Source organism: Ochotona curzoniae, unplaced genomic scaffold (assembly GCF_017591425.1).
Source record: "Ochotona curzoniae isolate NIBS_2020 unplaced genomic scaffold, NIBS_Ocur_1.0 scaffold_3223, whole genome shotgun sequence".
Taxonomy (NCBI): Eukaryota; Metazoa; Chordata; class Mammalia; order Lagomorpha; family Ochotonidae; genus Ochotona; species Ochotona curzoniae.
Window position 1 is genome coordinate 14,356,922 of NW_024467108.1, and position 24,347 is coordinate 14,381,268.

General features: G+C 35.2%; 1 protein-coding gene across 2 annotated transcripts in view; it reads left to right on the forward strand.

Annotated features, from left to right (window-relative positions):
- Positions 1–23,800, forward strand: part of TMEM135 (transmembrane protein 135) — a 203,989-nt gene extending 180,189 nt beyond the window's left edge. For both annotated transcript variants that reach the window (XM_040964366.1, XM_040964365.1), the window contains 8 exons: positions 1,522–1,668; positions 4,729–4,798; positions 8,007–8,174; positions 12,121–12,184; positions 12,981–13,057; positions 18,644–18,742; positions 19,515–19,582; positions 22,036–23,800. In XM_040964366.1, coding sequence (XP_040820300.1) covers positions 1,522–1,668; positions 4,729–4,798; positions 8,007–8,174; positions 12,121–12,184; positions 12,981–13,057; positions 18,644–18,742; positions 19,515–19,582; positions 22,036–22,168 — 826 coding nt within the window. In that variant the 3' untranslated portion in view covers positions 22,169–23,800. The remainder of the gene's footprint in view (positions 1–1,521; positions 1,669–4,728; positions 4,799–8,006; positions 8,175–12,120; positions 12,185–12,980; positions 13,058–18,643; positions 18,743–19,514; positions 19,583–22,035) is intronic.
- The last annotated feature ends 547 nt before the right edge of the window (positions 23,801–24,347 follow it).

Consider the following 24,347-nt stretch of genomic DNA (forward strand, 5'->3'; position numbering starts at 1 on the left):
GAAAAGGACCAGCATCTCCAGGAGAGCAACGTGTAATCTGAGATAATAAATTCTAGCAAAAGAAAAATGCAGCAGTGTTACAAGAGGTGTGAAAGAGATTATTTTTTCTTGTTGCATATAAAGAATACTAGTACAGAGCTTAAACTGTCCACACACGGTTATAAAAGTGACAAGTGTATTCTTTCAGATTGACATCTACAAAGCAAGCAGAGCTGCCATCTAGTGACAAACCAAAAAATTTTTTGCACAGCCTTTGTGATTTCCTTCTGTATATTTTTTTTCTTTTGAGATTTATTTGTTTTTATTGGAGGGTAGACTTGCAGAGAGAAAGAGACAGAGAGAAAGATCTTCCATCCACTGGTTCACCCCCCAAGTGGCCACAATGGCCTGAGCTGAGCCCATCTGAAGCCAGGCGCAAGGAGCGTCACCCAGGTCTCTCACTGGGTGCAGGGTCCCAAGGCTTTGGGCCATTTTCGACTGCTTTTCCAGGCCACAAACGGAGTGGATAGGAAGTGGTGCTGCCGGGACGAGAATCAGTGCTCATATGGGACCCTGGCACATGCAAGGCAAGAATTTAGCCACTAGACCTTTATGATTTCATAAGCTAGATGTTTTATATGTTTTGTCTAGATGAAACAGATTGCAGTTGTTGGCAGTAATGTCTTGTCTTTCTTTTTAGGGTGTGTAAGTTTACATTTTTCACAGCTTCAAATTCCAGAATTTTAATTTGGTACTATATCATATATCTATTTTATCTGCATTTTATTGCGTTTTCTAAAATGGGAAAGTAAACTTTCCATTGGAAAACTTAGAGCAGTGAGTTAAAAATCCCAACAAAGAATATCGATGATGGGAACACTTTCTGGCTGCATATTAGTTTTTATAGTTTAACAATGAGATGACCTCTTTTAGGCATTTGATTTTTCAAAAGAGAAATAAATAAGTTAGAATAGCAATGAGGTTAAAATTTCCTAATGAGTTAATCTAGATGTGGCTGTTGAACCAGACTCTGAGTCTTGGTCTCTGGTTGCTTGCGTTTCCTTGTAGGGGTACAGGTGACTGTGTGCAGCTGTTTCTGCCTCTAAGTGACATTAGGCATGCATTTAGAGTTTTACTCTGCATGAGAAACTCATGTAATTGTAACTCTAAGGAGAATTTAAGATAATGATGTGATTGAAAAAAATACAAATTTTGTGACCCACCCCCCAAAAAGTGCTCGTTCTGATTGAAAATTTCAAAACATCTAATACATTAAAAAGTGCTATCCTAAAAAGTGTGTTTCTTCAAAGTGATGTGCTGGAATTTGCCTGATTTAAAGTACCTGTATGTCAAACAAGTGAGTGTTGTACTTTGCCAAGTGTCCTGACTTTGATGATCTTTTTTTTTTTTTTTGCTTTAAAGGAAAATTAGGTTTTATGTAAATGGTGAAATTTGACTTCAGAGAAGATACTCTGCAAAATCTGTTATCTTTCTCATTTTTTAAGGTTAAAAATGCCTCACCCTCTGCTTTTTTTCCTTTAGGTTCATTGTAGGAAAGGAAGAAATTCCCACACATTCTTACTCACCAGAGGCAGCATATATAAAAGTTGAACAAAAGAAAGAGAAGCTTGAAGACAAACCAAGAAAAATGAATATAATTGCTTTAGTCAGGAAACTTGTGGATTCAATGTGAGTCCTTTATCTTGATATTTTAGCATGCTTTGTCACTGATTTATACAATGTTTATTCTCTGCCAAGGTAATTTTGTTTTCTGTTCAGGTAGTGATGATAATTTTTCAGCAGAAACTGTGTACAGAATTTGATAAAAGGCACATGATGACAAATGAATGATATTTCTCATTTTTGGCAGGAATGTAGAGCCTCATATGCCATTAAAATTGATTTGTCTAAAATTGAAGTACTTTTCTATTTCAGATTACTAGGAAACAAATTACCTTTGGGGAAACAGATTATTATCCACTCATTGAGTATGCCAGGTATGGAAAGGAAAAAAATGTTCCTGAAAGAGATTCAAGAAGATAAAACATGAGGAACAGACCTTAAGAAAACAAAATTTTATAAGAATAAAAATTTTTAGGGCTTTGATACAGAATGGAGAAATCTTTTCAGCAAAACAGTCTTTATATTTCATATAAGCACACATTTATAGTTCTAATGTAACTCTTGAGAAAGTAAATCCATAATACAATGTTAACAACAATAAAAAAAATAAATAAAAAAAAAGAAACTGAGAAATACTATAGACCCATAATTTCTCTGCCACTACATGATCCTAGTAGGAATCAACTTGGAATAAAAAAGGCCTTATCCCTGCAGGCAGAAATTAAACAACAGACCCTGAGCAGCCCATATCACCACAATGAGCCCTCCAGGAGGCTTCACTCCTTGAGATTTGGGCAGTCCTCACAGTCTGAGCCCAGCCAAATGTGTTCCCTGGAGTTCACATGATGAGTTATTCCCAGAAAAGGAGCCAATGCTGTGACCTGCCCTTTTGTGATCCATGCTGATACTGTTCTGGGCCATTTAGAATTAGCACCACTGCAAGTATATTTAGAGGTGAGTAGCTTTTATACTCCTCCATCCATAAGGCTCAGCAGCCATTGCACTATGTCTGGTTAACAATGCCCTACTGCTTGATCCAAGAGTGATCCTGACAGCCTCTTAACAGGCGGTCATATGCACAGAGCAGGAGGGAAACCCAGAGTGGAACAGAAGGACAGGAGGAGATTTGTATCCTAGTCCCAGAGACACCCCCAGTAATCTCCCAAATGCTTTCTCTACAGAAGCAGTGTATACCTCATCAAGGACTATTAAAAAAAAAGAAAGAAATTACAATGTCAGCTGATAAAAATAATCATGGCAGTTATTATTTGATTTGTTATACAAAATTAGAGAACATTTCTAAGGAGCTGATGCTACTAAGCTATCAGGAAACCATGTTTGTCCCTCCTTTGGTTTCTCCCAGCTGTGTGACTTTGGACAAGTCATTTAACCACTATGCATTTCCCAGCTCTTTAGCTTTTTACTAGAGTCAAGCATCTTTATTAAAAATTTTTGTGAGCATTAAATATAAAACACATGTGAAATCAAGACATAAAATATAAGCACAAAGTGCTCAGCTTCTGTCATATACAATACCTAACTATGAATTAAGTAAGGAATCGTAGATTGCAGGAGTAATTGTGGTGGTTAGTTCAAAACCAGTTATGATTTACCTTAAAGAAGGAAAAAAAATAAAGGAGAGACATCCATTAATAAAAGTGATTTCAGTAAAAATCGAAACAGAATTTGAATTATGTGAGTGAATGATGCCCAGGACAGTAGAATTGAGCGGGTCGTGCATACTTGAACAAGAATAGCCTCAGAAAGGCCTCTGGGTGACAACAAATGTAGAATTATATGGAAGCAAAGAAATACTGCAGGAATTGGGGAGTTGAAGACTCCGGAAGGCGTTCTAATGAATGACTGAGGACAGAGTGACAGTGTGGAGGATGCCAAAATTCAACCTCACCAGCGCAGTGCTTGCTAATTTCAGTGTAGTTCTGGAGTCAGTGGTTGAGAAATGTCTTTAAAGACATTCGTAAAATGTTTTTATGAAGAATGATGATTTACACAGGATAGTACTTCTCTGAATCACCTCTTTTCTAGTCACAGCTTTAACTACTCAACAACTTCACAGGAACAGATATGTCATATCATTCTCATGACATAAGAGCTGCGGTTGGAATAAGCTGTTTTGTCACCCTGGCACAGGACAGGCTGCCAGTGTCCTCCAGCTGCCGGGTAGAATTGGATTTCAGAGAGTCTTACTAATCAATTTGCAATTGGGATTGGAGAAGTGTTGAGCCAGAACAATGCTCCACAGATTATTGTTGCAAGCAGGAAAGAGCTGATGTGTTCCAGCCGTGAAGATAATTAATTAACTATAGACTGAAAGGAATTATAAAGACTACTTATTTTGAAGCATGAATCCTTTAAAGAGAAAGGGAAAGAGCTAAGCCCACAAAAGATATTCCACTTATTTTTTTAATGCCCAGGATGAATAGATAATCCTCTCTTCAATATACTAAGTAATTAAAATCAGTGTTTTACATTGTAGTCCTCTCAGCAGCAATGTTTATATTTAACATTAAGTGTTAAGTAGTTTACAGTTAAATCACAAACAACTTGCTTTTAAATTGTCACATGGTCTCTCCATTTGTATTTATTTTAGCAATTCAATTTTGAGTTCTGATATTGCATCATGTTGCTTTTCCAGATGTTTTCTCTCAAATATAATTATGTATAAATTCCTGTAACCTGAGCATATTCTCATTATGAGTTTTGCACAAGTACTGGCTTCATGGATGATTTATGACCATTATACTCTGCAATAAGTGATTTAAAGCTTCCAACGGATTTGGCAGCATATATAGATAGCATACACATATTTTTCATATTTAGTCACAAATACTTACCAATGTGAATTTTTTACTCCACACTCAAGTGTCTGTAATGCATTCATATGTTTTATAAAGTATGATAAATAATAAGCAGCAAAGAACAACAAAAATATTTCTTATCCTTGCTCCTATATGCCCTAAGAACTCCCAAAGTGCATAAGTTTAGAAGCCAGTAGTGTTGTTTCAAGCTTTTTGTTGTTGTTGTTGTTAGAGAGTCATTTAAGACTCTTCAAACACACACACATTTCAATTACAATTAGTTTGGTTTGTTGGGATTTAATTTCAGATGCAAGAATGGACCAAGGCATAGATGTTGCAAACACTATGAAGATAACTGCATCTCTTACTGCATTAAAGTAAGTATATGAAAGCACCTACTTTATTGTCAATGTTAAATGTATATCAACTTATTTAAGAAATAATTTAGAAGTACGAAAGTTAACATTAATAATTGCTGTCATTCTTTGCATTTGATTTGAGCAATAAAAATCTGTGAGAATAGGTGATGATTTAGCATTTAATATGCACTAACCAGATCTTTAAGCAGTTTTTAAATTAGATTACTTAAAAATTAGCTTATTTAAAACTTATGAAATAGGTCTGGTGATTCATAGCAAAACAAAAAGGAAAAACAAGGTCATTAAACCTTGTACATTGTAATATATCCTCTCTGAGAACGACATGCCACAATGACCCATGAACAACGCAGTGTTTCAGTAGATTATATGCTAATACTGTACGTATTATTACAATCTGGTACAATAGCATTTGGTTCATGCTGCAGTGACCAGTGGACAATGCAGTATTTTAGCTAGATTAGTGTATACACTAATACCGTATATATTATTATGATCTAGTACAATAGCATTTGGTTTTAGACTTATAAAAGTATAATATTTATTTTAAGGCATGAAAATAACCAGAACATGTCCACAGTTATTGTTCATTAACACAGTTCTTTATGGCTGCTGGCATAAATTAGGAACATCTATATACCACGTATTATTGTGTCATTCCCTCTTTCCCCTATATCTGTCTCCTTACTTTCCCCCATCACCACCAGCTCTCGAAGGTAAGTTATATATATATTTTTGCAATTAGCCAGGCCTGGGCCACACCACCTAGTTAAGTTCAAGTACGTTGGTTTTGAGTGGTGCTTTAACAATTCCAATGCTTTTAAAATATGTTCTCCAGGGGAAATCCAAGCACCTATAAAACTGTATCACATAATACAATGTTATTAACAATAAAAAATAAATAAATAAATAAATAAAAATATGTTCTCTGTCAAGGATAAGAGCTACATGGTACAATATCCTGAAAGACAGCTTTCCTGTAGTCACTCCAGAAGGGAGGGAATATCCCTAGTACTTGTGAATGGGAATGGCCATGGCCCAGTAGATTGAGAGTGGCCATTCGGTCAAGGCTGCACCATCAGAATTTCCAAAGATAGGACCAGGATAAAAGCAGCATTTTTTTTTAATGTGCAGTGATTTCTGATATATTATTTCCCATTTTCTCTTTCACTTTTAAGATTCTGGCAATCTCAGAACCTGAAGGCTGCTGGAAAGCTCTTAGGTCTTCTAACTAAATTGACTGAAATTTCAAGGGAGACTTCTAGAGTAGAACTAAGGAAAATTTTGTAAAGTTAGAAGTATTTGAAAATCTGAGATCTAGGAAAAGTGATATTAAAAAAACACTGTGTACAGTAAAGTTAGTGTAATTTACTGGCAGTGGAAAAACCCTAGCGACTCTTTCAAATGTGTACCTGTACCATAAACTTGGTAAGTTTTGTGCAAATTGAAATATTATGTCTGTGTATATAAAACTATTTAAAACTAGTGGGTAAAGAATTTACATCACAAATATAATTTAAAAAATTTTTACAATGCACTTCAGTATTCTATGGACTTAGTTAGAACTGCATATTAAATCATAGCCCTGAATAAATATCCATATTAATTACATTCTTCTCAATTTACTGTCTTCCATTCAACTAACTTTTTATTGTTGTGTCTCCCAACCTCTTTATTGGCTTTATGATTATTGTTGAAGTTGTCTAAAATGTTTTTTTCCTGCCTTTTCTTCTGCGTTTTGGGGTCTGTTTAAGTGCTGTGTCCTCTGTCCTTCCCTAACTTCTCAGTCTAATATAAATGGCTGTTTAATTTTTACCTTTGTGCCCTGATCATTTCCCTTGTAATGTTTATTTTAGTCTGTTATTATTTTATGTGTTTACTTCTTCTCATGTTTTTTTCCTCTAATGAACATGAAAACCAATTGCAGGCAAGAACTTTTACTCCTCTTGCTTCTGTGGAAATACTCATTGAATGAACAGATATTCATTGAATGTTTGATGAATATAGCACATGGTAAACAAGTGAATATTTTGAAAATAGTTACGATATTATGATATCAATGAAAAATATAATTTTAACCATTTGATCCAGTGAACTTGACACTAAATTTAAGTAAATATGTGATAATTCATAGTAATTTACTGTACAGTTGAATTTTCATGTTTTGACTGGATTAGATATCTTCAGATAAATTAGTCTAAATGCAACATTTCTTTACAATTATTCAGTTTTCTCCAGAAAAATAAGAAGTCACAATCTAGAAAATGCAGACTTGACTTTTGGAAAGTAACAGGCAAGCACTACTGAGAATGTAAATAATTTTCCCATTCCAGTAGTGGTGAGAGAGGAGGTGATGAGGAGGATGGAAGACCAGAATTGCAATGTATTGATTAAATCATATATAAAATATTATGCTTACCACAAACATTTTTTTTAGGCTAGTTAGAATTCCTTAGTCTCTTGACGGTAAGTAATGTATAAGTTTCATTCTCATAAATACGGAAATGAAATTGACCAATACTTGTCTTGTTCCCCAGGTGACTTTTTGGCAGTGTGATATGGATTTTTAGTGGCCTTACTGTTTTAAGTTTAGTATACCTTAAAACCACCATTCACAGAATTGTTTGAGTCAGACCCATTTAAGCACAGGAATAAAAACCTAGTTATAATTTCTTTTCCAGAGGAAATCCTTTTAACCTTTAAAAAACCATAAAAAAGTAGATGGCAAAAATCTGAATGAATGATAAATTCATTTATCTATCAAAAGAATTCCTATTTATGCTAATGAGTAAGAGCAGCTTTCTGTTGAAATTTCCAAAAGCATTTGGTTTTGTAACTAATTTTTTGGAATGTTAGTGCTTTTGTTTCTAAAACTCATTTGTGGTTTAGGAATTAAAAATCCTGGTTATTGTCAACAAAATATCAAGAGATGGAATTTGGTGCATAGGCAAGCTTGGCCAGAGCTTGTGAGACTTTTTAAGTCTTTGTAAATCAAAGAAAGTATACTCACTCCACGATTTCACCCTTATTTTTAAGGTAATTGTTTTAAAATTATTGCTTGAGGTTTTTAGACTTTAGTTTGACAACTGCTGTAATATAAATGTGTAATAACTTTTTTGCCTCTTGTTTTAGGTTTGAAATGATGTTAATATTCTGACAGTCTTCAGTATTGTATTGTAAATCAGAATTTGCTTCCAATTTTCTCTAGGGTTTCATCAGGATGTTTAGTGTGGGATACTTGATCCAGTGCTGCCTCCGGATCCCCTCTGCATTTCGGCATCTGTTTACACAACCATCCAGGCTACTGTCTCTTTTCTACAATAAAGAAAACTTCCAACTGGGAGCTTTTCTTGGCTCTTTTGTTAGTATATACAAGGTAATGTTTTCAGGAGAAGAAAGAAAAATGGGAACTAACGTGGTTGTTCCTAGAAATGCCTATGGCCAAAATTCATTTATCATTTTGTTTAGTGATTCTTTGCAGAATATTAAGAAATATCATGATACCACCAAATATGAACATTGGGAATTGAGTTTGAAGACAGCTCCTGTTCTAAAATGTTATTTAGTATACTTAAGTTTATACACACATTTGAGTTTGCTTATTATATGAAAGATTCTCAAATCCTGACTTTTCTTTCTTAAATGCATAGAAACTGAGAAAATAAAGGAATTTTCTCACATTTCAACATCACTTTATATTAATATACCTGGTGTATCTTTTTTCTTAGTCATATTTCCTACCAGGGTGTTTAAATATACTTTAAACCCTTTAAAATGGTCATGAAAAGTACATAACATAAAAAGTTATGTATTTAAAAATTTGGGGCATGAGAATAATGTTATTATTCAATTCCATTTTATGTGAACTTTTCAAAGTCCCTTTTTATATTTTTTCTTATTTTTGTCAAAAGAAAATTATGCTGGAAAAATTGAAAGCTGGAGTTATTTTAACTAAAATGGTGCATTGGCATTTTATGTAAATGTTTATGCAAAAAAGATAGGTTTGAACAAAGAATTTCAAGGTGGAAAGGAGGGAAAAAAACTGTAAATAATCCATGGCAGTCACTTGTTATATAATATTGTTAATATTAAAACCATTTTCAATACGTTTTGACTAGGTGATGTTACTAATATATTTGAGTACAAAAGAATTTAGAACAGATTATTAAAAAGTACATGTCTGTGCATTCTTATTTATCTCTTACATACAATGTTTGTGTTGTTCCCAACGTAAACACCTAAATGCTTACATGTAGATTATCTCAAATATTTTTAGTCCCAGGCAAACCTACAAATCCATTGTTTCGCTTTTCATTTTTAGAATTTGTTGTACTAATTTGCTTGCCCAATATGATGTTATTACAATGAGGAGATACAATTGGGTTAGGAAATTTCAGAGAATATATTCATGTCTAGTGTGCCAAAGCCATATGTGGCTTTCAAAACATATTATCCATGTCATTAATATCTTCATATGAATATGGTTAAGAACAGCAAATAACCCTTGTTTCTTTTGTTTCCTGTTGATCTGACCCTGTAGTGTCCCCTCCTTTTTATCCCTAATAACAGCCTTTGTTCTGAAGTCTGCTGTTTCATTTGCTTAACGTATGACAATATAAGGTTGCTATTATTTAAATTATCTGTCTTTGTTTTGAAACTTAGTTTATTTTACAACCTATTCAAGGGTGCTTCAGAAAGTTAATCCAGGGTGGGTGTTGTGGCGCAGCTGGTGAAGCTGCTACCGGGAATGCTGTCTGCCTTGGCTTCTGATCCGGCTTCCTGCTTCTGCGCATCTTGGGTGGCAGCATTGATGTCTTAATTACCTGCATCTGTGTTCCTCTGGTGGGAGACCTGGAGAGAGTTCCTGGCTCCTGGCTTCCGTCTTACGGGCCCAGCTGTTGCTGGCATCTGGAGAATAAATCAGCTGATGGAAAACTTCTCTCTCTATCACCATGCCTTTCAAAGAATAAAAATAAATAGACTCAGAAGCAAGACTTTAAAAATGTTCATAGAAAGTAGAATTTCATTGTTAGTTTATTTTGGTATAAAAATACGTTGAATCCCATGCACTTAAGGGATTTTCAGAAAGTACATAATTGTTACCAAAAAACTTCATGAATTTAAATTTTTTTTGCACTAAAACGAGCTTGTCTTTTAATTCATTTTCTACAAACTTTTTGAAGTATGTTGTATAGTTTGTTCTTTCTTTTTATTCAATCTAATCATTTCTATTTTTAATTGGAATGTTCATATTATTTATACTTAATAGATTCATGATATAGTTGAGTTTAGATCTATGTTCTTGTTAGTTTCATATCTGTTCCATATTTCTCTGTTCTTTTTCACTCTTTTTTTTTTCTTTTTTAATACCTTCTAAATTGGTATTGTCTGTATTCTGGCTTCACTATTTCTAATTACTTCTTTCTTAATTTAGTGGTTGTCCTGACATTTACAAATAAAGTTTTATTCATCAGCTAGTCTTCAACTAATGTTGTTACTACTTTATATATAGTTAATGTTGCAACACTGTAGTTCTTCTTACCTTTGTGCTGTACATTCATCATTATATGTGTTCTAAGCTCCACTCATAACAGGACCACATGTTATTATTTTTATATAAAATGAGAGGTCAGCAAACTTTTTCTATAGTACGGCAGAGAATAAGTATTTTAGGCTTTGTGACCGTGTGTCACTGTTTCAACTACTACATGTTGCAAAAACAAGTATAGACCAGTGCATAAATGAGTAAGCAGAGCTTTTTCGTAGTGTTGTAGAATTTCATGTAATTTTCACACCATATTATTATTATTATTATATTAACTTATTTTCACTCATTTAAAATTGTAGGCTCAGACATTTGACACCATGTGCTAAGCTTCCGCATGGGAAACCATTTTCCCTTGTTAGAATGCCTACTTTTTTTTTTTTTTATAAAGACTTATTTATTGGAAAGGCAGATATACAGAGAAGAGAGACAGAGAGGAAGATCTTCCTTCCGATGATTCATTCCCCAAGTGAGCGCAACGGCCGATGCTCTGCTGACCCGAAGCCAGGAGCCAGGAACTTCTTCTGGGTATCCCACAGGGATGCAGGGTCCCAAGGCATTGGGCCATCCTCAAGTCCTCGCCTTGAACGCACCGGGATCCCACATGGGTGCTGGTTCTAATCCCAGCAGCCCTGCTTCCCATCCAGCTCCCTGCTTGTGGCCTGGGAGAGCAGTTGAGGACAGCTCACAGCCTTAGGACCCTGCACCCGCGTGGGAGACCTGGAAGAGCTGCTGGCTCCTGACTTTGAATTGGCTAAGTTCTGGCCATTGTGGCCACTTGGCGATGAATCATCAGACAGCAGATCTTCCTATCTGTCTTTCCTTGTCTCTGCATATCTAGCTTTACAATAAAAATAAATAAATCTTAAAAAAAAAAAAGCTATCGGGGCCTGACACGGTGGCCTAGTGTGGTGGCTTAGCGACTGAGGTTCTGGCCTCACCAGGATCCCATATGGACACTGCTTCTAATCCTGGCAGCCCTGCTTCCCATCCAGCTCCCTGCTTGTGGCCTAGGAAAGCAGTCAAGGCCAGCCAAAAACCTTGGGACCCTGTACCCGCGTGGGAGACCCAGAGGAGGGTCTGGGCTTCTGGCCTCATATTGGCTCAGCTCTAGCTGTTGTGGCCACTTGGGGAATGAATCACTGAACAGAAGATCTTCCTTTCTGTCTCATCTCCTATCTGTATGTCTGTCTTTCCAATAAACATAAATAAATACTTAAAAAAAAACCTGTCATGGCTTCTAAATTGTCCATGATTTCCCTGTATCCAGAGGTCTTCATTTCTTAGTATAGTTAGAAATTTTTTACCTGCTGAATTCTGTCTACCTGAAGAACTACTTTTAACATTTCTAGTATCTCAAGTCAACTGATGATGTACTTTCCTAGGCTTTACTCATCTTGAAAAGGTCTTTATTTTACCTTGAGTATTGAAGTTTTCTCTATATGTTGAATTCTGATTTGACCGGTTATAGTTGATCTCACTTTTTCTTAGTTAAGGATGGAAGTGATACTTTCCCTAGCATATTACTAGATGGAAGGGGAGCTTATGGACCTGTTTTAAAGGATCAGGGTAATGAGGCTATGTATTTTAACAGAGTCTATCTAAAACAATCATTTATAACACAGTTTTTTTCTAAGTCATGTACAATTGATTTCTCTAAATTCACAAATTCATTCCAAAAGTCATCTAGTGAATATCTCATTGAAAATTCTGTTCAAGCATTTTTTTTTCCTGGAAATGAAAGAACTGAAGCCATTGTTTTTTCTTTTTAATACAGGGTACTAGTTGCTTCCTGCGTTGGGTCAGAAACCTGGACGATGAGCTCCATGCTATTATAGCTGGTAAAGCAATAGTAAAGTTATTATCACCAATCACACTGTTAGGAATGAACATGCACTAGCTTCCAAATGTTATCAAGTTTCTACTTATCTTTCTTTCTCTGTTGTAATAAACTAAGCTAAATACTGCATTTTTTCAAGTTTGGCAAGTCAAAGCATTCCTGCAATCTGGTGATTTTAATGGTTAATTCAACAACTTTGGTGTCTGCCTTGATGCTGGCCACAAATCCTAGAAAATGTGTCACAAAAGAACATAATGATTAAAAAATGTTAGAAGTAACTAATGGATGTAAGAATATACTTCTTAATTCTGTTTTGGTCCTGAAAAATGACATATGTCTTCCTATTATTTCTGTCAAGGAATGTATGTTATAAAACTAAAGATTATTTCCTGCAAGTACAGTATATATACTTGTTAAACTAAAAGATCATTTCTGAGACATTTGATCACAATACTAGTCTAACTAACTGGTCCTGTACCTTTTAATTGTCAATTTATATAGTAAAGGAAATGATATAAAGAGAAGAGTCATATTGGCATGAAAAATAATTTGAGCTGTTAGGAGAATAAATGAGCAAATATTTTCTACTTCAAAATAGAAATAGCACCAGTAGCCCAGAAATTATTTTTCTTAATGTGATAAGACCCCAGGACATTTTCATGAAATTAGGTATATTGATGATGTAATAAGAGGGAATGCTACAAATCCTTTCTTAACTGTAAATGAATGTACATTTTCAGTGACTGAATACCAAAGAAACTCTTGGCAATGTGATCAGTTTTTCCTTTTTGTTTCAGGATTTTTGGCAGGCGTATCAATGATGTTCTATAAGAGCACAACAATTTCCATGTATTTAGCTTCAAAATTGGTGGAGGTAAGCAAATGAATTTTATGCATGAACACTTCTAAGGGATATAAATCTTTTTAGCTGTTTTCTAACTGCAGCAGCAGCAAATATATGTTCCAACTACTATTAAAGTATTTATAAAGCCAATTATTATACATTTTTCTAGGTTTATAATTTTCAAATATATATTCACTTAGTATGTATGGGATGGTGTGATTATTGCTCATGCACTCATCATGCAACTTCACAAATTTCCAACATTTGGCCAATCCTTCTTTCTCTGTCCCAATTCCCCAGAACCTGAGTTATTTTAAAGCTCATTCTAGACATTATATCATTTTGTCCACAGACAGCCCAGGATAAGTCCCCTTAGACAATAAAAGCTAGAGGAAGCAGAGTTATGAGAAACAAGCAAATCAACAATGCCACCCAAGTATGAGCACAATACTACTCTATATTTAAAAACAAAGAGAAATTCCTCAATGATATAGTATATTCTATTAGAGTTTACTTTTTTTGCCATCTTCTAAATAAATGCCATTGTGCAAAATTAAGTCTTTTTAAATTTATACTAGCTTTCTCTTCCCTTCTCCGTCTCATCCTCTTTTCTTTTGCTGTTTATTTGTAAAAAGTCTAGCTTTTAGTTCCACGGAATTTCCCACATTCTGTATTTTCCTGATAGCATACTTGTGTTGTTTTCTTGTGTTTCTTTAATCCATGAGTTTCCTACAAATTGTTAATTAAATCTAGATGTTTAAGCAAATTAAGGTTTCATTTTGTGCAATGAAGAAGGCAGAAATATTTTCTCTTATATCATATTAGGAGTCACAAAAATGAGTTGTTGTCTCTCCCTGACAGATGGTTTTACGTTTTGGGAGAGACAATGTAAGGTTCCTCAGTAACATTTCAATTAATAGTTTCAGCAGCCATTAAAGATCATTCTGAGATTCATTATTTCATGAAGATTTCCCAAGTGATGATAATCTGTTGTTTCTTCTGTGTTTATTGGTTGTCATGCTTTTAAACAGAACTTTCTCATTTGAAGTGTGAAGAAGGAATAAAATGCTTGATTCCTCTTTTATTAATCATGCTCAGGACAGCACCTCAGTATTCTTTAGATTTGACCCAAGTCTTTACTTTTTAAGTATCATGGAAACATGGGCATGAGTGGATTTTTATAAAAAGCACTGCAGTCATAATGCTCAGATTGTACCCCTTGAGTGAGAGCCACTCCAGCACTTGTTGTTGGCTCTTCGTTTTGACATGACACAGTTGCCTCTGACAGCTTGACTTACTGGGAAACAGGATATCCCAGGCTCACTTGGAAAGTTTGGTACTTTAGCATGGGATCACCCGTATTTTCTTCTGGCTTCTGATGTTTTGGAGTGTTTGATTGTATTTGTTTGTCTAGTGGACAATTAATTATATTTTAGAGACTTCAGTCTTGTTATTAAGAGGAGTTTTGCTTCCAGGAAATACAATTAGAGAATCCATTTCCCTCGCTTTTCTCACTAAGAGAGAAAATATATTTTGGATAGATTAAAATTTTAATTGGACATTGCCAGTTAAAATTAGGGTTATAGATTTTATTGGTTTTTTTTTCTTTTAGTTTTATCTCACAGAAATCAATGATCCTATAAGCATTAGCAGAGTTACATGTTTGCTCTCTTCTCATATGTATTGTCTGAGAGAGGGGAAAAAGAAAAAGGAGAGGGGAAGAAAAAAATTGAGATGGAAAGAGAGAGATTGAGAGAATATATAAAAGTATGTATTATGAAATTGGGAGAAGGGCAGAAGCTAGGTCATGTAGAGTTTTAAAAGCTGGAATATGCAACTTTTTGTTAGTTTTTCTCAGTGCAGTTTGCAGCCATTGAAAAGTATTAATTACAAAATGACAATTCACATTTTAAGAAGAAATATTCTGGATTTTACACAGTGTATTAGGAGGTGGCAAATTGGAATCTGGAAGAACAGGTAGTCTGGCAGAAGGTGGTATCCCATGTCAGGGTGGTGGCCACAGAGACAGTAATACACAAATTGTCTATGTTTAGGAGTAGGGAGAGAAAAAGGAAGTGACAGCAAAAGTAGTATCTGTTTAGTAAAATATATTATTTGCCACAGGAGAAAACCACTAATAAAATCTGATTTATAAATGCTGTCTTAAGCATGCTTCCTTCAGTACATAATTAGAATTGTAGAAGTGGAGCAGTGATATTGGCTTCGTGTGTCATTGGGCTGTGCATGTCTGAGCTTGGCAAAGAGGAACTGGCTATGAAGCATGCTGATGAAGATGTTTTAGTAAATAAAGGAAATTAGAAGTTTCAGCTTCCTATGTTCTTGTGAAATTAATTAAAATCATGTTATTTTATGTGATGAATTTTATATTAAAATGCTGTATTACTGCACAGTACAGATGACCAAATCAGCTCTATGAACAGGTTTTTTTTCTTTGAAATGTGTAAGTCAATTGAGTATATTTATTAGGTACCTAATTTGTTCTTATTATTGATCTGGGAGTTGGTAAGCATAAAGAATAGAAAAAGGCTCCTGCCCTTCGTTAACTTAAAATCTGGTTCAATAGTTATGTTTAATTATGGGAGATAATTAGAAATACAAACATTATATATGAGATAGCTATTTCTTTTTTTTTTTAAGACTTATTTATTTATTGGAAAGTCAGATATACAGAGAGGAAGAGAGACAGAGAAGAAGATCTTCCGTCCGATGTTTCACTCCCCAAGTGAGCACAACGGCCGATGCTATGCCGATCCTAAGCCAGGATCCAGGAACTTCTTCGGGTATCCCACACGGGTGCAGAGTTCCAAAGCTTTGGGCCATCCTTGACTGCTTTCCCAGGCCCCACAAGCAGGGAGCTGGATGGGAAGTGTAGCTGCCAGGATTAGAACCAGCACCCATATGGGATCCAGGTGCATTCAAGGCAAGGACTTTAGCTGCTAGGCCACTCTGCCGGGCCCAAGATAGCTATTTCATTTAATACTTTTTGCTGTCACCCTTCTATCTAAATTGCACTTTCTTCAACATGAATTCACTGCAGTATATCTCGTAATATATTGATACATTATATTCAAAATAATGGACTAGCAGTATGTTAGTTTCTTGTTTCTGAAATGGCTCATAATATTGAGACATATCTTACAGTCCCTAATATACATAGCTTTTCATATTTATTTTTAGTATAAAGTAAGTAAATTTCATAAATTTATTTTATTGATTAATGTGTAATCTGTTCAACTCTTCCTTCCCTTGTTGCTTTGCTCTTTGATTTGGATCGGTTATATGGATCTTTAGAGATTTTTTATGGCAAATACTTGGAAAATAACTGAGATGTCAAATTTATGCAACAAGTGTTTTCACTTGGTCAAGGGTCAGTGATCAAGATAAAGCAAAAATTCTTTCTTTAGTTTGTTCCTTTAAACATTATTTATGTATTTTTTATTTTATTTGAAAGGCAGACAGACAGTTCTTCTGGTACATTTTCCAAATGTCAGTGACAATCAGGACTAGGTCAGAATGACACCGAGAGGCTGGAATCTCCCACATGGGTGTACCTGAGCCACCTGTGTCACCTGCCGGGATGCACAGCATGCAAAACAGTGTAGCCAAGACTACCAGGCCCTGTGCCAGGGGATGCAGCAGTCCTGAGCAGTTCTCAACGGGCGTATCAAATAACTGCTGTCTTCTCTCCGCTCTGTATTTCATGAGTCACTCACATCTTGTTGAACTTCTGTTTGAGTCAGCATTCCTTCTCATCACCTTTTCATTTTTCTTTCAAGTTTTTCTTTAGCTTTCTCATGTACCAGGAAACTGATTTATTTATTATTACTTCTTGTTACTAATTATGTTTGCCAGCAGTTCTTCATATTTTACACACACACACACACACATGCTCATATGAGGGTTTAGGTAGATTGCTGAATCTTCAAAAAAAATTCTAGGAAAATGTAGATTGTTAAAAAAAATTTGGCCCAGTGTGGTAGCCCATGGCTAAAGTCCTTGCCTTTCATGTGCCAAGATCCCATATGAGCACCAGCTACCCTGCTTCCCATCCAGCTCCCTGCTTGTGGCCTGGGAAAGCAGTTGAGGATGGCCCAAAGCCTTGGGACCCTGCACCTGCGTGGGAGATCTGAAGAAGGCTCTGGGCTCCTGACTTCAGATTGGCTCAGCACTGGCCATTACGGCTGCTTAGGGAGTGAATCATCGGATGGAAGATCATCCTTTCTGTCTCTCCTCCTCTCTTTGTATATCTGACTGCCCAATAAAAATGAATAAATCTTTAAAAAAAAAAACCTCATGAATTTGAAACATTTTTAATATATTTTTTCAGGGGCCACAGTGGCTGAGGTTGGGCCAGTCTGAAGCCAGGAGCTTCATCCAGCTGTTCCACATGGTGCAGGGGCCTGAGTACTTGGTTATCCTCAGCTGATTCCCCTGGCACATTAGTAAGGAATTAGAAGTGGAGCAGTCAGGACCTGAACCAGTACCCATGTGGTATACTGGCATTGTAGGCCAGGGCTTAAATTGTTGTGTGATAATGTTGTCCCCTGACAAATACTTTTAATATCAAAATTTATATTTTAATTGCATTTTCCGTGAACATTTTGAAAAAAATCTTATATCCATCATGTCCTTTGATGCCTACTTTGCATCTTATAAGGCAGCACTACCAAAAATGTGTTCAGCATGCTGCTTATCACCAATTTGTGACATAATTACAGTAATTGAGATTAAGCATTTGGAAATCTATGTAGTTATTTGACCATAATATTCATCTTTTGAATAGTGAATATGTTTTTTTAAGTGTTGTAAGTTTTTTAAAAAGTGCTTCTGCACTGCAGGTGGCTTGATAAGCACTAATCACATACAGTCCTTTCTGAAATTCTCCATCACACTTTATCTCAGCCAAGGAATTCAGAATTTGCTCCCTTCTCTGTAGACCCAAAGACAGGCGGACAGATACACATACACACACACAAACATATATGTATGTCATTGCTATAAATATATGTATTATCTATTATCATTATAGTATATAATTGTATGTAATTGTGATATATTATACACTAATTGTGTTTTATTCATTTTTAAATCCCTTGCTCTTAGCTTAATGTCTATATAGGACAATGCACATTACCCATTGTCCTATATATAGGACACCTATAAAACTGAAGAAATAAATATACCACTTGGTTTAATATAAATATCTTGTCACTTGAAATATTGGCAGAATTGGGAATTTGGACTTAGTAGATTAAATGTTTATAGATGAATGAATAAAGAAAGAGATCCTTCAGAGCAAGGAGGCCCTGAGGATGTAAACAAACAATGAGGATTAAATGGCATCAACATGGGAGAAGTAAGATACTATTCGATTTCATAGAAAGAATTGCCACTTGTTGCTGGGGTCTGGAGCAAAGCAAAAGAAAATGCTGACACTTAACCCTTTCATGGATTGTAACATAGAACCTGAGCTGTGACGGAAGTAATAGAATTTAGAGAGGTAGAAACAAAGTTGTAGCTAGGAAGCATGCTTCTCAACTGTATTTTAAAGTGTTTTTGCTATTTTGAAACGCTGGCTTTCTATTTCTTTTACAGACCATGTATTTCAAAGGCATTGAAGCAGGGAAGGTTCCCTATTTTCCTCATGCGGATACTATCATCTATTCCATCTCTACAGCAATTTGCTTCCAGGCAGTAAGTGTAGCTTTTTAAAATGAGAAGTAAGAGTGGTTCTGTTTCTAAGGTCTATTAGGCCAATAGAGGGAAAACAAAAATCTGGGAACTTTCTATTTATGATGTTTTATGTCTTTTTTTTTTTTCATTGAGACAGCATCTATGTTTCAAATCATTGCACATGTTAACGTAATGGACCAGGTCCTGGTATGGGCAGACCAATTTTTATGTTTAACTAGAGTGCACTTTATATGTAAATCATCACTTCAGTACGTTGGGTAGCATGATCCAATTTAATTATCTTTCATCAAGAAAAAAAAAGCATGGGTAGAAACACAAAAAGTTATATTTTCCCAATAATATTGAAGAAATGAGACTGGATAGAAGCAGTATTTAATGTCTTTGAATTCTGTAATCATCATTATGATGTTCATGTTTTTAAGGCTGTTGCAAAGTTTTTGGGAGAGCTTTTATTTGCCATTTTCTTGCAGGAATGCTGCCAGGTAGATTAGCTCATTAAAACTAGCAAAGTATCAGCTGTCTAAAGTGTACTCCAGACATCATTCCTGATAATAATGAATATTCATAATTATTTTAAATGCAGCATTTCTAATTGAAGACGTATTTACAAAAATTCTTGACAGTTATTGACTTAAACATAAAGACATGTTATTTATTACTGTTACCATACTTTCTAAATATAATAAGCAAAACAGTAGAGATAAAAGTATTGGTTAAGACTATTGATAATATTTGTATTTACTAAAGAAAGTTTCTAATTGAATACTCTTAGGCTGTCATGGAAGTGCAAACTTTGCGACCATCTTACTGGAAATTTCTTTTAAGGCTCACCAAGGGCAAGTAAGTGATTAAGCGGTTTTCAATATTCATGGGGAAAAAACAGTTTTCATAAAAATGTTACAAATCTTTTTTTCTCGTTGATAATGTTCTTTCAGTGATGAAGTTTTATATATAAATGTTGATTTTATATATTTGCAAATCTTTTGTCAACTTTAAAAATGAAATATTCTTACCATTGAGGTTTTTTTCAAGATTTATTTATTTTTATTGGCAAATGAGATATACAGAGAGGAGGAGAAACAGAAAGGAAGATCTTCCATCAGCTGGTTCACTCCCCAAATGGCCGCAATGGCTGGAGCTGTGCTGATCCAAAGCCAGGAGCCCAGAGCCTCTTCTGGGTCTACCACAAAGGTGCAGGGTCCCAAGACTTTGGGCCATCCTCGACTGCTTTCCCAGGCCACAAGCAGGGAGCTGGATGGGAAGCAGGGTTGCCAGGATTAGAACCAGCACCCATATGGGATCCTGGTACATGAAAGGTGAGGCCTTTAGCCACTAAGCTACCAAGTTGGGCTCAGCATGAAGCATTATTTAAGTAAACATTATCCTTTTCTCTATGTTTCAGTTTACGTATTCCAGATGAACAACATGTTGATAACTGATGATTAGTTGCTATAAAGAGTAACTTTTAAAATCTTTGATCTCATCATTTGATTAAAATTTGAGTGTGTTCATTAATGTTCATTTCTCCTTAACTAATTAATTTTTTTCCATACTAGAAATATTATATTGTATTACCTGATGTTAAGCATACCTTCCTCTGCTCTCCCATCCTGTGTTTCCCTCCTAACCTTAATCTAATTTGGGGAGATGATTGCCCTAATAGAATATGCGTTTTAGAGTTGGGCAGACATCAATTTAGCTCCCTCTCGGATGCCTTCAGCTGTGGTAACTGTGGCAAAGTTTTGGCAGTTTCTTACCCTCACAAGCTGAGGTGTCTTTCTCTGCAATGAAACGATGATACATACAAAGTACGATTACATGAGAAAACGAAGACGCTTATAGTGTTGCTTAGCATTTAGTAGGTAGTCAGTAAATCGCAGCTGCATGAATATTACTGTTGTTCTATAATGAAAATAACAAATGCTTGCCTAATGCTTACGTGATTTACAGATAGATAGAGATACATCTGCACGCGTGTTATATATTCGTACTTGAACTAGGCCTGTGAGATGTGTGCTGTGATCATCCCTGTTACGCATGGGAGGAGGCAGGGATGCACAGAGTAACACAGCTAGCAAATGAAGGAGCTGGAGATACAGGCAGGCATTCTCACTTCAGAGTTCTTCCTCTAAGTCATAGCACTGCATATTTTTTATATTCTTCTTAATCATTTCTTGTCATTTGGTTTGTCACATAAAGGAGTTTTACACATTATTTTATAAAGAATCTTATTCTGGAAAAGAGTTAAAAGTCACATTTATTTGCTCTGGGAAAAATGATGCTAGCTGGGCAACAATTCAAAGCAAATTTCCTTCTGTTTTTTGTAGAAGAAATTGCTTGTAATTAAGCATAAAGCCTCAGAAGGTCCAGCCTGCCTGTTGACTAAACATGTATTTTTTTAAAAAAAACTTTATATATCATCAGTTAGATGAATGAATACATGAGAGCATGTTTTTGCTCTCTTTTGTCTATTAAAAATTTGGAAATCTATATGGTATTTGCTTTTTTATCATTAAATATTTATACATTTGGATGTGCTTTCTTTTGATTGCAAGACAGGAAGATGTTAATTCAGGGAAAAATTGCATTCAGTACTTTTGCCTCATTAGTACATGTTAACTTATTCATTATTTTGCTTCCTATAATTTTATTCAATAGGAAAAATAGACCTTTTTATTGTTTGACATTAATGTAGTGGAAACTAAATTTTAGAAAGATTTGAAGTAACAGTTGTAATTTCTGGGGCTCCAAATCTCTTTAAATACAATATTAGACGCTGATGGGCATTGTGATGTAATGCAGGTGCCAGTATCCTATGCAGACTGCATAGAATGAAGTCCTACTTCCACTTCCAATTCAACTTTTTGCTAAGCCACAGCATGGGAGGCAGCTCACATACTTGGATCACTGCCACCTCTGTGGGAGACATGAATAAAACTCTTGATACCTGTCTTTGGCCCAGTCCAGCCCTGAATGTTGCCAGTATTTGGGGATTGCACCATCAGAAGCAAGGTGGATCTCTCTGTCTCTTTCTGTCTCTCTCTTTACCCACATGTAAGTATATGTGTGTTGCATGTGTGCCTTCTATATTTTAGATACATATATAAAACATTTTTTTTTGCAAATAGTAAGTCTTGAGAGTATTCATGTGGCCTTGAATTTGCCATTGGATTTAAATCTTTTGCTGTGTCAGCTGTTTCTATTTTCTATCTTCTGAAACCAGGACAAATTAAGTGAATGCTTTTATTTTGTAAACCTCACCAAATAGCTGTCCACTGTGTCCTATCTTACAGATTTGCTGTCATGAACCGGAAAGTCCTTGATGTTTTTGGCACTAGTGCGTCTAAATGCTTTCAGGATTTCACCCCCAGGCTGGATCCAAGATACACAACTGTGCCACCAGAGTTGCCTGTGGAGTTTTCTTGAAGATGGCTGTAACTTATTCGTGCGACTAAATGTTTCATCATTTTATCCTGAAGAGTGAATTATGTTGAACACAAAGAAGGGGGCCCAAGCTCAGACTTCAGTGTTATTTCAATGAGAGATGTACTTTGTTTTTCTTACCAATCAGAGACACAGAAGCTTTTTAGGCTGGTGTTGCTTAATAATTAAGCTTCCTCCGTAGCCAGAATCTGATTCTGGGTCATTGTTGTAGTTGACATTATGATATATTATCGATTAAATTATGTCCAAAAGCAATATTAAATCTATATAGAAGTGTAATAATGAATAAGAGGACAGTTAAAATTACATTAAAAGATGTCTTTAGTTCATTCCAATAGTATTCTTGGTCGAAACTAAGAATATTTCTGCATTTTAGAATTTACAAAGGATCACGGGTACATGATTGATCTGATTATTTTTAACTTTTACAGTGGTATCTGTAGTTGTAGAATGATATAGATTTAAAGTAACTCTCTACATATAATGCTGCTCTAGTATGGAGCAACTCAGTTGGAGAGAGGTGGCCATTCTTCAGGGATGAAAAAATGGGTCTCAAAGCACTGGGATAAAAGTGGTCTTTTTCAGCTGATAACATCATCTCTCCACTACATCATTTGGGCTGTTGGGCAGCCCGGGGAACCTGTGTACTGCAGACAGGTTAAGAACAAATGGAAATTGATACATCTGATATAGTTGAAACAGATGTTTTAATCCTTTGTAATAGCATTGCACTTGAATATTTAAAAACAATACTTTTAAATCTGTAGGTTCTCCTTTATTAGGGCCAAATTTGTCATAGCTCAGTTTGACCTTACAAAAGGGATCAAAACCTATGGGGCAAAAACGCGTTGGTGAGTCAGCGTGTTGAGCTCTCTCGGCTGTTTCAACTGCATAGTGGATATCTTATAGCTGAAAATAATATAAAAATCCAACTGTTGTTAAAAAGTCTATCTTATCACTATTTGGATTCAGGTTCTCTGGCTTGCTTTAAAAAAATCATCATCACCCTTTCATTCTGGAATGAAGAAGTGACAAAACAGAGTCATTGTTGAAATTGAAAGTTCAGGACAGCAGTGATTGAAATATCATCACTCTTCCAAGTTGTTCAGGGAAAAGTTACGCTTTTCTAAGTTAATTAAAGGCTTAAGTGGCTGTGCTATATACAGTCAATGTAACATATGGGAATGATGGGTTTTTTTAATACAGTTTTGTTGCTGAAAGGTTTTTAGGCCATTGAATAGTATGCATTACAGCTTGTATTGCAACAGGGATTATAACCTGGACTCTAAAAAGATGTAAGCCCCAGTATTCAATGTCATCAAGCCTTGTGAACTTCTGTTTCTTTGTAATCTTATCCTTGGTTATTATGGCAAATGGAAACCTAACAAAAAAGACACAGGTACCATGGCAACACAAAGAACCACTTAAGTTGGCCAAAATTTCCATTGTGATTAACTTTTTAGAATGATCTGTCCAGTTGAAGAATCATTTTGGTTTCAGATTTCAAAATGTTTAACAAGTTTAGTCTTTTAAGTTTCTATTCACTGGAATCAAAATGATGACTGTTACCGTGTTTACTTTTTCAAATGAAGTATTAAAGCACTGAGAAAGCTCTATTACTTGTACCTCATTTTCTCTATTCAGAAATTGTGTTTATAATATTTGTCCTGTCAAGTTAAAATATACATTTTAATCCATAAATTATTATTTTCACTGACATTAAAAGATTGTGATATTGAAAGACAGATTCTACTGAAATTTTCTGAGATTGTTTAGTAAAATTTTGCTGGTCAAAAATGTATTGCTATGATTTTTTTCTTTTACAAGTTGCAGTGGTTTTAGAGTTTTATGAAAGATGTAAAACGAAATAACTGTCATTGGGTAAAATATGGTAATATACAAACAGCACGCATGAATCCTGGCACGTTTTCAGTGGTGAACTGAGAAGTCCACTTTGACATTGAGATAGATTGTAAAGAAATTTTGTGTTCCTGAAGGCAACCCAGTGGGTATCTTTCCACCTCTATCTAACAAGGTATTGATTTACAACTTTGTGGCATCATAAATAGAGATGCATCTCCTCACTCCAAAATATTTTCTTTTTAGTTTGTTTAAATCTTTTGGTAAGTTTCCGTCAGAACTGATTGAGTAAACAATATAC